The sequence below is a fragment of the Dryas octopetala genome, chromosome 8, assembly GCF_963921425.1.
Source record: "Dryas octopetala chromosome 8, drDryOcto1.1, whole genome shotgun sequence".
Taxonomy (NCBI): domain Eukaryota; kingdom Viridiplantae; phylum Streptophyta; class Magnoliopsida; order Rosales; family Rosaceae; genus Dryas; species Dryas octopetala.
The window spans coordinates 17773861-17789879 of NC_141373.1; the positions used below are offsets into that span (position 1 = coordinate 17773861).

The 16019-nt window shown below is 36.3% G+C and overlaps 1 protein-coding gene across 1 annotated transcript; it reads left to right on the forward strand.

Annotated features, from left to right (window-relative positions):
* Nucleotides 1-1889: 1889 nt before the first annotated feature.
* Nucleotides 1890-5332, forward strand: LOC147277714 (uncharacterized). The gene is made up of 6 exons (XM_086255701.1): nt 1890-2032; nt 2087-2401; nt 2508-2795; nt 3411-4349; nt 4453-4533; nt 5038-5332. Exons 1-6 carry the CDS (start codon nt 1890-1892, stop codon nt 5330-5332), a joined length of 2061 nt encoding a protein of 686 aa, XP_086111827.1.
* Nucleotides 5333-16019: the final 10687 nt, after the last annotated feature.

Genomic DNA, 16019 nt, shown 5'->3' on the forward strand with positions numbered 1-16019 from the left:
CTGTGTACGTGAGTAAGTGAGGAGGATGATGAATAGTGCATGTAAGATGTATTAAAACATGACTAAAAGCATGTGCACTGCACATGACAATTAAATCAAGAATGGGTTTATAGTAATAATATTCTTTGACTAGTCCAATACCAGTACCATTTAACACATGTAACGGCTGAAATTGATAACCATATGATAGGCCCAAATACCAATACACATAACCTCCCAACACCATTTAACACATGTAATGGGCTGAAAAAGAAAACCATATGACTGACCTAAAAACCAACACATATAACCACATGGGCTCAGCACATGCCATTTTAAATGAAGAAAAATAAAGATTGAAGGCATGTTAATGACACATCAAACATGCAAAAATGTGATGCATGAAATTCATTTTACCTTAGAGTATCAGGTCTTTAAATTTCAAACTTGATATCTTCAACCCAAAAAGCAAACCTTAAGAAAATAAAATTCTTAGAGCTTGTTGAATGTGATAATAGTCGAATGATTACAATGTTTTTGGCAAGGATAAGCCAATTTCTAAATACTTAAAACTAACAATAAGGAGGTGGAATTATAGGGTAGGTGGAAAAATACACTACTACAAAAAAGCTTACAAAAAAGCTCATACATATCACTAGATTAATATCAGTTTTAAGGGTATTCAATATAATATGGTTTTTAATATCGTTTAAAAGTTTTTTTTTCAAAAAATGATATTTAAACTAGTTTATATATCATCAGAATTTTGAATGTGATATATTATGTTGGACAAATTTATTAACCCTAATTTAAAAGTGATATCTATACAAATAAATGATGCTTAAATTTTAGAATGGGAAAATCGGGGTACTGTTCATGACTTAAAAAAAATTTGGTAGCCCGCATTTATACACTTAGACTCACACACCCACACTTAGTCACTCACATCCAAACTGAACCAAACCCAAACCCACACCCTAACTCATCATCTTTTTCATCAATTTCTAACGAAGATATATGGATTGAGCTCGAAGGTTAAGCTAGCTAGCTGGTTTTCCAATCCACCCAACCTTAAGACGTCGAGAGCGAACACTTGCAAATCGAGATCGATGGGTTGAGCGCGCGCGAAGGCTTGCAGAGAGCAAAGGCGACAGAGAGATAGAGATAAGTCTGAGAAGTCGCAAAGAGAGAGAAGAGAGAGAGAGAGAGAGAGAGAGAGAGAGAGAGAGAGAGAGAGAGAGAGAGAGAGAGAGAAGATTCTGAACAACGTCGCGAGATCGAGATCGACCAAGAGAACCCTTCCCGATACCCCTACCCAGCCTTCGTGATTTCAGGTATTTGATAAGATTGTTTTGTTATTTTTTCTTTTTAATTTGAAGTTTAGATTCCGGATTAAGGGTTCTAATATCTGCAAGTTGTTTGAACATGTATGCATTACTATTTGGGTGTTTTGTTATTTGGGTGTTTTTGGAATTTGGATTTGTTTGTATTTGGGTGTTTTGTAGATTGTTTGAACTTGGGTTTGTTTGAATTTGGGTGCTGGAATTGTTTGTATTTAACTGAAATATGGAACTTGGGTCGACTGTGTTATGAATTTGGGTATGTGGTTAATTTGTTTGATTTTGGGTTTGAGGTCTAATATATTATGTGGCTTTTGCAATTAAGGGTAGAGTTCTAGGTAAAGATATATAGGTTTAAACCCAATACATTGCCAGGCTTCAACTAGGTCATATGGTGTCAATATAATTGAATATTTGATGAGTTCTAGGTAAAGGTATATGTGTTCTTTAGATGAGTTTCTGCTAATTAAAATTGACATTAATATTAGTTATATATTATCAGTTAATATGCTTCCTTTTGCATATGTTTACTTGGGTTTATATTGAAATGGTGTTATTTTGTGTAAAAGTATGGATAAAACATGGATGCATGCTGATAGAAGGTCTGTGGAGTATGAGGCCCTAGTTGAGAGTTTTTTGAGAATTGGATTACAGAATGCTACCAATCCGAAGTACATCTATTGTCCTTGCTTGAAATGTGTAAACTTGAAAAGGTATACCGTTAGAGTGATTAGGGAGCATCTATAATTTAATGGTTTTGACATAAGGTATGCGAAGTGGATATGGCACGGTGAAGTTGATGGTTGTACAAGTAGAGATACAAAAAACGAAAGAGAACCTAGTGTCTGTGGGTCCGAAACAGTAAACATGTGTGAGAGTGCCTTTGATAATTTCAATGATAATCCATACGAGTTTAGTCATTATGTTGATGAAGGATTGAGACCCTTATATGATAATTGTGTGAAGTACAACAAGCTATCTGCATTGGTTAGACTATTCAATCTGAAGGCAAAACATGGGTGGTCTGATATTAGCTTTTATGAACTGCTAGTTGCTATTGGTGATATGCTGCTAAAATTAAGGTCATGTGCTACCCTTGTCTATGTATGAGGCAAAGAAGACATTGTCTGCTTTAGGAATGAAGTATGATAAGATTCATGCATGCCTAAACGATTGTATTTTGTATAGAAATGAGTACGAAGATGAAAGTAGGTGCCCCAAGTGTGACCAATCTAGGTGGAAATTAAACAAGCAAGGGGTTGAGCAAGAAGGGGTTCCGGCAAAAGTCTTGTGGTACTTTCCATCTATTCCAAGGTTTAAACGAATGTTTAAATGTGGTGAGACATCAAAGGATCTTACTTGGCATGCTGATCATAGAGTCAACGATGGCATGCTACGTCATCCAGCTGATTCTCCGGCTTGGAAGTTGGTTGACCATAAGTGGCCAGATTTTGAAAATGTGCCTAGAAATCTAAGGTTGGCTCTTTCGGCAGATGGGATCAACCCACATAGTTCCTTAAGTAGCCGATATAGTTGTTGGCCCGTCATCTTAGTGACGTATAACCTTCTTCCATGGCTTTGCATGAAGAGGAAGTTTATGATGTTAACTCTTTTGATTTCCAGTTCTAAGCAGCCATGAAATGACATAGATGTCTATTTGCAACCATTGATTGATGATCTAAAAGCATTATGGAATGGAATTAATGGGATGTATGATGGGTTTAGAAAAAAACACATTTACCTTGAAGGGTGTACTCTTGTGGACAATCAATGACTTTCCCGCTTATGGTAATTTGTCGGGGTGCACCATTAAAGGGTATAAAGCGTGTCCCATCTACGGTGAAAACACGGATAGTGTTAGGCTGAAACATGGTAGGAATAACAGTTTTTAAGGCCACAGAAGGTTCTTGCCACGCCACCATCCATATCGGAATGAAATGACAACGTTTAATAACAAGCAGGAATTTGGTTATGCTCCTAAACCTCTAAGTGGAGAGGAGGTCTTAGCTAAAGTGTCGGGTATCAATTGTATCTTCAGAAAGCAACATGTAGAGCAGCCTAGGTGGTGAAACTCATTTTCCATGTTGGAAGAAAAGGTCCATATTCATTCTTTGACCTTGAATATTGGAAGTCTCTTCACATTCGGCATTCTCTAGATGTTCTGCACATCGAAAAGAACGTGTGCGAGAGTCTTATTGGAACCTTACTAAACATTCCAGGGAAGACAAAAGATGGGATTGCTTCCCGTCTAGATCTTATGGAAATAGGGGTACGACTTGACTTGGCACCCAAAGTTGGGCCGAAAAGAACCTTTCTACCTGCTGCTCCATATACACTGTCTAGGGGTGAGAAACAGGCATTATGCAGATCTTTGATGGGTATAAAGGTCCCAGAAGGTTACAGCTCGAACATAAGAAATCTAGTATCCATGCAAGAGTTGAAACTATTTGGTCTTAAGTCCCATGATTGCCACGCCTTGATGCAACAATTGTTACCAGTAGCCATACGTTCGGTGCTGCCCAAGCATGTGAGATACGCGATTACTAGGTTATGTTTCTTCTTTAATGCCCTATGTAATAAAGTGATTGATGTGTCAAAGTTGGATAAAATCCAATCAGAACTTGTAACGACATTGTGTTTATTGGAGAAGATCTTTCCACCTTCATTCTTCGATATAATGATTCACTTAACCGTGCACCTTATTAGAGAGGTTCGATTGTGTGGACTGGTCTATTATAGATGGATGTATCCATTTGAAAGAGGCATGAAAGTGCTAAAGGGTTTTGTAAGGAACCATAACCGTCCGGAGGGCAGCATCGTTGAGAGTTATATAGGTGAGGAAGCTGTGGAGTTTTGCTCCGAGTATTTGTCTGATGCAAAATCAGTTGGAATCCCTCCTTCGCAAATGGGTCAACCAACCTTTAGCAGACCTATCTCAGGTGCTAAGGTACAATCAGTCCACCGTGAAGACTGGGAGCAGGCACACCGTTGTGTATTGGAGAATGCTGATGAGGTCGACCCTTATGTTGAGTAAGTTACATTTTATCCACCACTAACACTTATAGAATAACTAAGTTACTAACACTTATATAGTAAGTTACAATTGGTTAAATTTTATGAAATCTATTTGCAGATTACATAAGGCTTACTTGAGTGACTTTTATAAGAGTAAAAAGAAGAGTGAAAAGTGGATGCTAGATGAGCATAACCGCACGTTTATCTATTAGTTACGTGACAAGGTATTATACTTTTAATTACCCTTTCAATGCACTTACCCTTTGTAAACGTTTGGTAATAATTAATATATTTTAAAAGTGTTAATTAACCATTAATAATTAATATAGGAGGTAGATGAGATAAACAGTGGATCGAATGACATAACACCCTCATTGAGGCGACTAGCTCAAGGGCCACCTATGAGTGTGCTTAAATACGAGGGTTATGAGATAAGGGGTGCCATTATCACACAAAAACACGTGACATGGTACGTTCTGTCCAAAACAGTGGGGTGAGCTTGGTGGCAAATACAATGCAGGTGGCGAGCGCGAAGGATAAAAATCCAGTTTACGCTGATATGGCTTTCTATGGGGTTATCCAAGAGATTTGGGAGCTTGATTATAACGGTTTTTAGGTGCCTTTGTTTAAGTGTGAATGGATAGTGAACAAAAAGGGAATAAAAAACAGATGAATTAGGGTTCCTTTTGGTAAACTTGAATAGGATAGGTCACAAGAGAGACGCATTTGCTTTGGCTGCCCAAGTGAAGCAAGTCTTTTATGTAGAGGACCCACTCGACTCTAGCTGGTCAGTAGTGCTTGCAGCCCCGACTACAGATTATCAAGATGGTGCACATGAGGATGACTTAGGGGACACTGGTGTTCACGCTCAATCCTTTACTGAAGGAATACAATCTATCGAGGAATTTGATGATATACTTGGTGATGGTGATAACACTTACAAGAGAGATAATTGCGAGGGCATATGGATTGATCACTCAAGAAAACAAAAACCATAATCCATGCATTTTTTTGTCATGTAATTTGATGCTAATTTGTAATTTAATTTGAATACTTTCTACTTTCATTTCTTTCATTTCAAGAACGATTTGTATTTTTTTAGGCTGTTTTCCTTGTATATTTTACCAAGTTGAATATTTCATGGCTTACTTACTTAGGCTATTTTCCTTGTATTATTTACTAAGTTTACTAAGTGTTAGTATTGATTAATTAATAGAGGTGAGAGGCTTGTGTTTTCCTTGTGTATATCCATGCTTTCTTATAGATGTGTATACCTTGTGTTTTCCTTGTAGAGGCATACTTACTTAGACTGTTAAAACATTGCTTACAGATGTGTATATATTGATTAATAGAGGTGAGAGGCTTGTGTTTTCCTTGTGTATATCCATGCTTTCTTATAGATGTGTATACCTTGTGTTAATTTCCCTTGTAGATGCTTACTTACTTAGGCTGTTTTCCATGGCTTACTTATGTATGTACTGTAATTTTTGTTTTTAATTACACAATTTTGCTACAGTTTTGATCTTCGAGTAATGGCAACACCGAAAGGCAAGAAGGGAAAAAGAAAAGGCAGGAGAACGCCAAAAGGAAAGAAAGGTGCAGTGTCCACACCAAAGGCAACCAAAGTCCCACCTGAAGATGAGGAGAATGTGGATGCCAAAGCAAGCTCAAGTTCGAAGCAAGCGACGATTACTACTGCTGATAGTAGTTCCACTCGGGGAATTACACAGATGCACCATGTAACTGTGAAGAAAGCTTTAGGCCGAAAAGTTCAAGTGCAGTATAATACACATGGTGTACCGGTAGGAGAAGCTCGTCAGACTTTAGCTTCATACATAGGGGTTAAGGCGAGGACCACAGTCCCTATTATTGAAGAAAGCTGGCCGAAGGTGGATAAGGACTTAAAAAAAAAATCTGGGAGGATGTTGAGGTATTTCAGCTTCATTTTACCTATTGTAACCGTTAATTAGCTGCATGTTTATCCTGAGGTATTTGCTACATTTTTAATGATTGTTTGTCCTCATTAACCCTAAATATAGGCTGCCTTTGATCTTCCCTCTACAAGCCTAAAGATGGTGTTGTCTTCAGCTAGCATTAAGTGGAGAACATTCAAGACTAATCTTACAAAAAAATACATGCTTCCATTCAAGGACGATCCAAAGGCTTTGAAACTCACACCCAAGCAATATGAGAACTTCATTGAGAAACGACATTGGGAGGCATTTGTTGCACGCCGACTATCAGACTCATTTATGGTAAGCTTGTTCATTTGTGCTAGCTGCTGCCAAAAGCTGTTGCTCCAGCTACATTTGATATTTGCAAAGTATTAAATTTTGGTTATTTCAAGAACCCATTTTCCTCATGATATGTGTTATAGTTTGGTTCCTTGTACTTAATTGTAGGAACTACATGAGGCACAAAGCAAGAGAACTGCAAAGAGGAAGTATCACCATAGATTGTCGCGAAAAGGATATATAGGCTTGAGGAGGATTTGGTAAGCTTGTGAATGGATATCTGCATGTCTAGTTTAACTAGCATTTTTCACTTGCTTTTTTAATGTTAAATTTGGTTCTATGGATAGAGGAAACAAAATGTGGCATTGTAGGATCTTGACCATTTTGTTCTATGGAAGAAGGCACGTGAAGATTCTAATGGGAACTTAACTGAGGAAGTACAATCGGTGGCTGATGTCATTGTAAGAATTCTGACCTGTTATTGTAGTGGATTCATAATTGATGAGGTCATTTTTGTGTAATGTAATTTGTCATGGACATGTGGCAGGACGAATTGCTGGAGAAAAAGAAGCAAGGAGAATTGAAAGTCGAGGGTGCAGTGGACGTTCTAACTATGGCTTTGGAGACTCCGGACACCCATGGTAGGGTAAGGGCAGTAGGGGGACTGTCAACCCTACCACATACTTCAACATTCCCAGAAAACCTAGGGAACTAGTCTCAAAAAATGAGTTGGCGGCCATGTTAGAAAAGGAGCGTGAAATGTGTAAAATGTTGTTAGAGAGAATTGAAAAGTTGGAGGCGCGCGAGAATGAGAAGGGTGTTCTTACACCTAAGACACTTCCAGGCCATGGGATTGTCTCCGATAAAGCAAGCTGCCAGGATGAGGGAAAGTGTAAGGCTGCGGTGGTTGAGCTAGAAAGGAAGGAGTCAGTACACAAAGACGTCATCGCTGACTGCACAGTAAAGGTATTGGTCTGAGATGGTGTTGTTTTAGCGTTTTGAATAGCACTTTATTTATGTATTGGTATGTACTATGTTTGCTTAGGAAAAGTCTTGCAAACTGACTTTGGGAACTACTAGAAAGATTGTTGCATACAGTTCAATTATTGATCTTGCATCTAAGGAAGTGCATGGGGTTCCGTTGGGTGATGCCAACCTGCGGGTTGCAATTGACATTGCCATTGATGGACAAGCTTTGCTTCCCATTCCAGTCCGAGAAAAGTTAAAAACCGTTGATGATGCCGTTGGCAGCCATGTCGCTTGGCCTAAAGACCTTGTAATTGAATACAATGATAAGGTAAATATAGTACGTACTTTCATTACTTATGTCTCTTTATTTTTCTTTCATTACTCACTTAACCTTGGGTCTTTGTGCTTAACGATGGCAGATGCAGAAGAAACAAGTGCCTGGCAAGGTGAAGGAATTATTCAAGAAGGATGCACAAGCTGAGAAGCTTGTGCCGACAAATTGCAAGCTATTGTATCATTATGCCCGGGAAGCAATGTATGAGAGTGGAAAAACAATCACATCTGAGATAGAGGAAGAAGTCTTTGGAGAAGTCCGAAAACTATTTATCTTGAGAGAGGATATAACTTCCCTCATGGAGATGCAGGAACTCTCTGCGACATGCATAGTGGTTTATATGAGGTAGTTAAGTTTAATTGAAAAGCTAGTCATGTTTTGTCCTACTGATCTGCTCTGATATGTATTTTTTAATTAAATACTATTAGGCACCTATATGATAAGCTGGTCAGGTCCAAGATGATTGATATGGTTGGTTTGGTGGATCCGGCCCGTGTTTCTGTTGGAGTAGCAAGCTCAGAGAAACGATCAACCTACATGGCAGCTCGTTTTCAGCAAGGAAAAAGCGATCGTGTTTTCTTGGTGCCTTACAATTCTGGGTAAGGGTGTTTAGATGATTAACTGACTTTCTTGAACCTTTTTTATGCCTACCATTTATTCATGCATGCTAATTATAGTGCTACCCTTTTTGAAAGGTCGCATTGGACGTTGACCATAATTTCTGAAGATAAAGACATTGTTTATATAATGGACCCTCTTGCAAAACCGACCTTTGACCAGGGATGGATGGACATTGTCAACACGTGAGTTGATGCTCCCTTATATATTTATTGGTTTATGCACTAGGGATAATTTATTGGGGTGTAACTGATTGTGTTGTTTTGTTGATTCAGTGCGATTAGACAATTCAATGTAGTTACGGGTAGGTGAACTCGCAAAACAATACAGTGGAAGCATCTTTCAGTATGTATTCCAAATAATTCATTAATGTTTTCCTAATTACTATTTCTGCCATTCCTATTTAAAACCTGTATGAATACACACTAACTCTATATGCATGCCACTGTTTTCTTCTTGTGGTCAGTGTCCTAAACAACCTGGAGGGGTTGAATGTGGTTACTACGTTATGAGGTACATGAAGGACATTATTGAGGATACGAATCTTGAGTTTGAGAGCACGGTAAAATCGAATCCAAATGACCTTCACGTACAGTATATATTTGCTTACATCCTTGCTTGAAGTTTCTGAAATTTTGGTTAACTGCATTGCTTATATTGAATACAGCTGGAACCTACTCAAATGGATTTTCTTCATCAATTATATTCATGTAAAAAAGAAAAAATTAAAAAAATTAAATTATAAGATTAAGAACTATACTTTCTATTTACCATCTCTCGTTTCTCCTTGCAGTAAAGAAGGGTTCCATCTGAACCTGCCTTAAAAGACTGGTCAGTACCAAAACCACTCTTGGCCATTATCATGGTTGTCAAAATTCTGTTTTCTACAAGCTATATATTGTTCCTTTCTTATGTAAGCATTCAACTTGTACTAAGTTCTCTTTTGTTTGTCACTAATAATACATCAAACTTAACCATTCTACTGCATGTCTAATTTCTCTTAACCTTTGAAAAGTTGTCTAGCATCTATTTCCCACGGTGTTAGTTATGTGAATTTGCACAAGCTAGCTGCAAGCATTATTTTAGTATGAGCAAGGTTTAAGCTACCTTACTATTGAGCTGATGCAATTTTCCTTTGTGTTTTCAGTGGAGCAAATCGAAGATCAAGCGATGCAGTTACACCAAAGACCAAATTGATGATGTTCGAGAAGAATGGGGTGACTTTGTTAACTTGAATTATGTGTAGGCTTAGGTATATGTGGTGATGGCTGGATGTGCCATTTTGTGGATATTATAGAACTTAGATCAATTAATTTAAATGCTGCCATGCCCATATTTTGTAAAGGGGAATGGGGAATTGCATGCCTAGCCTATTGCCTAATAGTTTTTGTAAAGGGTAGGTTTTAAGTGATGCCTAGCCTAGCTAGCTTAGACATATTTGAAGGAAGGGGTAGTTAGAGATGATGAGATCTCCTCCTAATTTTTGTGATATGACAACTTTTGGGTCCTTTGAAATATATGACATTTGATGAATGGAATGGATTGTTGAATGAAATGAATCAGTTTAGCTTATCTGTGCAGGTAAAATTGGTCACTAAATAAATATGCACTGGATGGTTCAATGGTGTTAACCAATTATATCAGTTTTTTGAAAATAAATCCGATATTAAAACAGGTGCCACATAACCCTAATTTCGAAATATATTAGATCAATTCTAATGTAAAAACTGAAATGGTATAGAGAATAGATATCTATTTTGGGAATATAAACTGATACCAATAATGGCTTCATAATCGGTTCTACAATAAAAACACATATAATAGATGTCTTGATATCATTTTTTATCACCAATACCGATATCTATAAAAATATTTATACCCGTTCCATACTTTTTAAACATATAATTCAAATATACGATATCATTTTTAATCACCAATACGGATATCTATACAAATATTTATACCAGTTCCATACTCTTAAAACATATAATTCATATATACGATATTAGTTATTATAAAAATACCGATATCTATGAAAATATAAATACCAGTTTTATATTTCAAACACATATAATTCACATATCATATATCATTTATGAGAACTAATACCGATGTCTATGATACAGTGTATACCAGTTCCGTAATTCAGGAACATATAAGTCTGATCTAAGATATCGGTTATTATACACAATACAGATGTCTATGGAAATAATTATACCAGTTATACGACTAAAACTCATATTATTAATATATATGATATCGGTTATAAATATAATACTTATATAATATATTATAAATATATCATTTATTGTGTTTTTAACCATCCGGGAAGGGAAAATATATCGTATTTAAAAAAGAAACTGATTTAAAAACCTCTATAGATATCAGTTCAAAATTGATATGTAAACCAATGAGAATAGATATCACGCTTTCCAATATCGAATTTTAGGGGCCTTAGATATCGGTAAATTACTGATATGTATGAGCTTTTTTGTAGTAGTGATAAGACATGAAGGTGGGAATAATAGCACTCTAAAAGAAATTCAGCAAAACAATATATGCTTTTTTTTTCTTTTTTAGTTTAGATATTAACTAGAAGCAAAATCTTTTAGATTAGGGAACCAATCTTTGAATGAAGATTTTCTTTTTTCTACTTTTCGATCCACGGCTATCGCTCCGTAGTTTTTTGGTATATTGGTGTTATAACACCTCAGATTTTTGCAATCCTATCGTGTTTTGACACGTATTTTGAATTTCTTTTGTCCTTAAAAACTTAAGATTTCTTAAATTGAATGAAGTTTTCTTTAGCTTTTGTGCAATTAACTTGTACTATTAGAGATTTAGAGTTGAGCACTAGTACCCTTGAGTGTGTATTTGGTGATTATCAAGTTGGAATTAATTTTTGAGAATTAAATTCACTGGAGTTGAATTTTTTCGTAATTTTTCTGGAGATCAATTTTTTGTTTTGAGGTTACAGGAAATTAGGATTAATCACTACGAGTCAGTAAAATTTTTCGGGGAATTATTTGGAGTCCCGAGCTATTTTTAGTGATTTTATGAAGTTTGGAGAAATTAGAAAATAGGAAAACAAAAGAATTAATTTTGTTTGCTAACTGGGACTGACAGTGACACGTGATGTGCTGTGAATGGACGAGTAGGCTGACGCGGCGACAACTGGAGCCAAGTAGACGAGCTCACACTGAGCTTCCGTACGCACGTCTCACGTAATCAATCTCCGGGTTTTAATCTTAGCAGCACAATCTCATTAATAAGGATTGATCTGGGCTGTTCGTTTCATTAAAAGTTGGTCACTGTTCACGCTGGGTTAAGCTTACCCGTGTGTATGCTTGTGGGTCGACCCGTGGATAGTTTGTGAGTGTAAACTAGTATTTTGATGGGTATTGTTGACCAACTTCGAATTTTAAGCCGCTTTTCAGCATTTTTAGTGCAATTTGTCCTACATTGAAGATTTATAACTTCTTCCAACCCTCTAGTGCATATAAATAGAGACTCTTGTCCCTCATTTTCACTTGCACCACCAAGTGATGTTAGAGTTACTCACTCTTTGGTTATTTGGGAGTCTCTCTAAGAAGAGACATACCAAAAGGGAATAAACTTTTCATAGTTTAGTTTTGGAAGTGTAAAGAGAAGTCCATAGGAATAGAGTCTAGCTTTGGAGGTTTATAACCGAGTAAGTACTTTATTATTTATGCTTTATTTATTTTTTTTTTTATGCTTTAATAATAGGATGCATGTTTAGATTAATTAAGTAGGATTTATTTATTAATTAAGCATCCCTATCCTTATTTTTGGAGACTTATTTGTTTATTTAAAGATAATTAGCATGCTAGGATTAGCAAGTTTCAATTGTAGAGATTAAATTGGATTAATCTAAATTATTTTCAGGATTTGCTTTGAGTTAAAGCAACTAGTCAATTGGTTTGACTTTAAGATAAAAATTGAAACTTGTGAACCCTTAAGTAAATTGTAAAGAGAATATTTTAGTTCACTTAAGACTAGAAACGAGCGACATGTGACTAGAGGAAAAGGTCATACCATCTTCCCTTATTATTAATCATCCATAACTTAGAATCTGTTTTCTTTTGTCAATCTTGTTTTTACCGGATTACCCAATTACCAAGTTACTGAGTTACTAAGAGGTTAAGGTTTCTATAATTTTATCTAGTTATGGAGGATTTGCCAAGATAGGATCGTGCGCGAACGTAGAAGGCTTGTCGAAGAGAATACATGAAAAGCATTGGATTCCAAGTAGGAGGATTTATTCTACATTCTTGACTATGGACTTTGTGTGTGTATGTGTAGTTTTTAAACTGTTATAACATACTATTATGCTTATTGTGTTTGGTCTGAGAGTAAGGGTAGACTCGTCGATGACCTTGGATTCAAGTCTCTAAACCTTCTAGAAGAATTGATCACTTACGTTATGGGGTGCTTAGCCGTGTTGTCACGTATATCGTGTAATTGTGCGAAGCCAGGGCTCATAACTGATTCGGTTTCTCAATTGCGAGTTCCTATCTCTGTTTATTAGGGCACTCTCGCTATGGTAGTTGATTTCGCAGTTGACATCATAGTTGTACATAATATGTATCGACCATATGATTTATTGTTATTTATGGGTTTTTATGCATGTTTACCATATACTGCTGCAGTTGAGGTGTTAAATCAATTTTGTGGAAATGTTTTGGGATTCTGGAAATCAATCTTTCATAGGAAAATGTTTCTAAAGGTTTTCAAACCTAGTAAGGTCCCCTGAGGGCAATGGGATGACAGTTTCTCATTATAAATCTGTAAAATCATAATTTTGATCAAATCACACAACGCAATATACTAGGCCTGCTAATTCTTTAAGAGGCTTATCTAAAAGATTCGCGATATAACTAGGAAGACGTTGCAGTTTTTATTCTGTACATGTTAGATCATGAATTAGTAACTGCATCCAATCTCCAAAAAATCCAAATTGTTTCGAATCTTCTCTTTTTCGAATGGAATTTTTACGGAATCCCCATGAATAGGATCAAACCTTATTCTATAGTATTTACATGAGATTCAAGACACGCATAGTTTCTCCTCCAAAAATAATTTCCCCAGTCGGAGAATGCATTAGATATTTACGTAAACCGGTAGGTCCTTGAGCAGATCTTACGTTAGCCCTAAAAGTTTAACTTTAGTTCAAAATGATCAATATGTAGAATCAGAACAAGTGATTGCAGAGATTCGCGCGGGAGTATACACGTTTAATTTTAAAGAGAGGGTTCGAAAACATATTTATTCTGACTGAGAGTGAGAAATACACTGGAGTACCAATGTTTACCATGCGCCGGAAATTACAAGGGTATCATCCCCCTTAGAACAATGTTCTCTTTCAGATCTTTCAACCAATCAATACGACCCCGGAGAGCGTCTTTTGCTAAAACTTGACCAGTTTCTGAATCTTTAGCACAATCCATATATTCAGAATAGGTCCAAAATTTAATTGAATAGATGTATCTAGGGAAAATTCACCGATTCTTCCCTTTCCTTGGGTTATTGAACATCCTCCTAGAGTCCGGCGAATGCTTGTCAAAAAGCATTTGTAACTAATCATGTTGGGGATTTTGGTTTATTATTAGGAATTTTATGTTTTTATTGGATAACGGGTAGTTTAGAATTTAGGGATTTATTTGAAGAAAAATAGATCACTACCTATCACACACCCTCTTTCTTTTCTTCTTTCACATTTTTCCCAATTGATTTCGATCTAATCCTTACCGCCTCCCCTACCAAAGTGTTTCAAAGAAAGGTCATTCTGACTTAGGTCTGCCTCACGGGTGGATGAATCAAGATAATTTTGAATCAAAGCCTTAGATTTTTGTCCATCCCTCATTGTAATAATATCTTGAGGTTTGCATCAATAACTTGGTATTAATTTACAACTCTAAGCTCTAGATCATCCCTTTCATGCAATGGATCCTGGGGGAAAAGTGTTGCTAAATTTATACCGTCCGCTATTTCATTTATGATTATAGGTCGAACCAAAACAAAAGCGGTGTGATCCACGAAATAACATAAAAATGAATTCATTGAAATAAAAAAGAAGATCTTTTACTCAATTTATGTCTTTTTGACATGAATCAATAAAAAATAAAAAAAATTTTTATCCGAATAGATTAGATTTCATCCAAATGTAGTAGTATAAGAATGAAAAACCTTTATGAATTTTCTAAATGTAATGACTAGAAGAGCTAGTAATAATAATGATCACTGAAATGGAATATTACTATTGAAATTGCATTCTTGTGATTTGTTTAATTGTTATTTTCTTTTATGGTTCATATTCCGGATTAGGTTCATTCCTGTAATAATCAGATAAACTGAGTAGCAGACATGATTATTAAGAACTCAACGTGACCTACTCCTTCTTTCCTGCATGCTATAAATGACCTACGAATATGAAGAATAATCCTAGAACAAAATGAGAAGTAGCTAACCAACTTCTAGGAGAGACATAATTGACTGCATTGATCTTGGTAGCTATGCCACCCATAGAATTTAAAAAACCTGAAGGAGCACGAGTCATCTACTCCGAAAACTTTGTTGGGGAGCAATTCTGATCGACCGGAGAATGCAATTGCATTATAAGGTCGCAATTGAATAGATTAAGCAAGTTCAAATTGACACGGAAAAAAATCATTGGCTTATCAAATTATCTATCGAGCCATGAAAAAGATTCAACAAAAGACATAAACAAATCCACTATTTGTTTTACGTCAAGCAATACTTGGACTTACTGTACCAGTAGTGGAGTGGCTTGTTGGTAGCGCTATAGCCTGTTTCCAATACTCGGTGGCTTGATTGAACCAAGTCTCCACAATTTCAGAATCTCTTGGATAATATACATTCCAATTGACCGACTAATTCTAATTGTTTTGTTCTGAAGCAAAGATATCCACAAGGCGGTTCGTCCTATTCAAATATTCACGACCGAAAAGTACTGGATTCTCTTTCGGATAGGCCCTGAAATTCCCAAAGTGATACATTATCGAAGAGCCGTATGTTCTTCGTAAACCTAAGTGGTTACTTTCAATTACGTAAATCAATAGTTCAAACTGCACTCAAAGATAGGGCATTTCCCATTTTTATAGGAACTTCTGTATCCTAGTCGTATTGCGTGGAAGGAGCCAGATGACAGAGACTTTTCTTTTCTCAAAAAAAATGTGGGAGAGATAAAAAAGATGCAGGGTCGTTTGTCTGCTTGGTTAGTCAAACATGGGTTAGTTCATAGATCTTTGGGATTCAATTACAGAGGAATAGAAACTTTACAAATAAAGCCCGAGGATTGGAATTACAAGAAGGTTTTATTGAAAATGTGAGAAAACATTAGGAAAACAATAAATATTTTTTTGTTTTAACCCTACGACATAGAAAGAATAGGAATGAACCGTATAGAACTGTTTTAAATTTAAAATGGATCAGTCGACCCGGTCTAACCATATAGGCTGACGCCACAAATTCCACCCCCCAAAACCATAT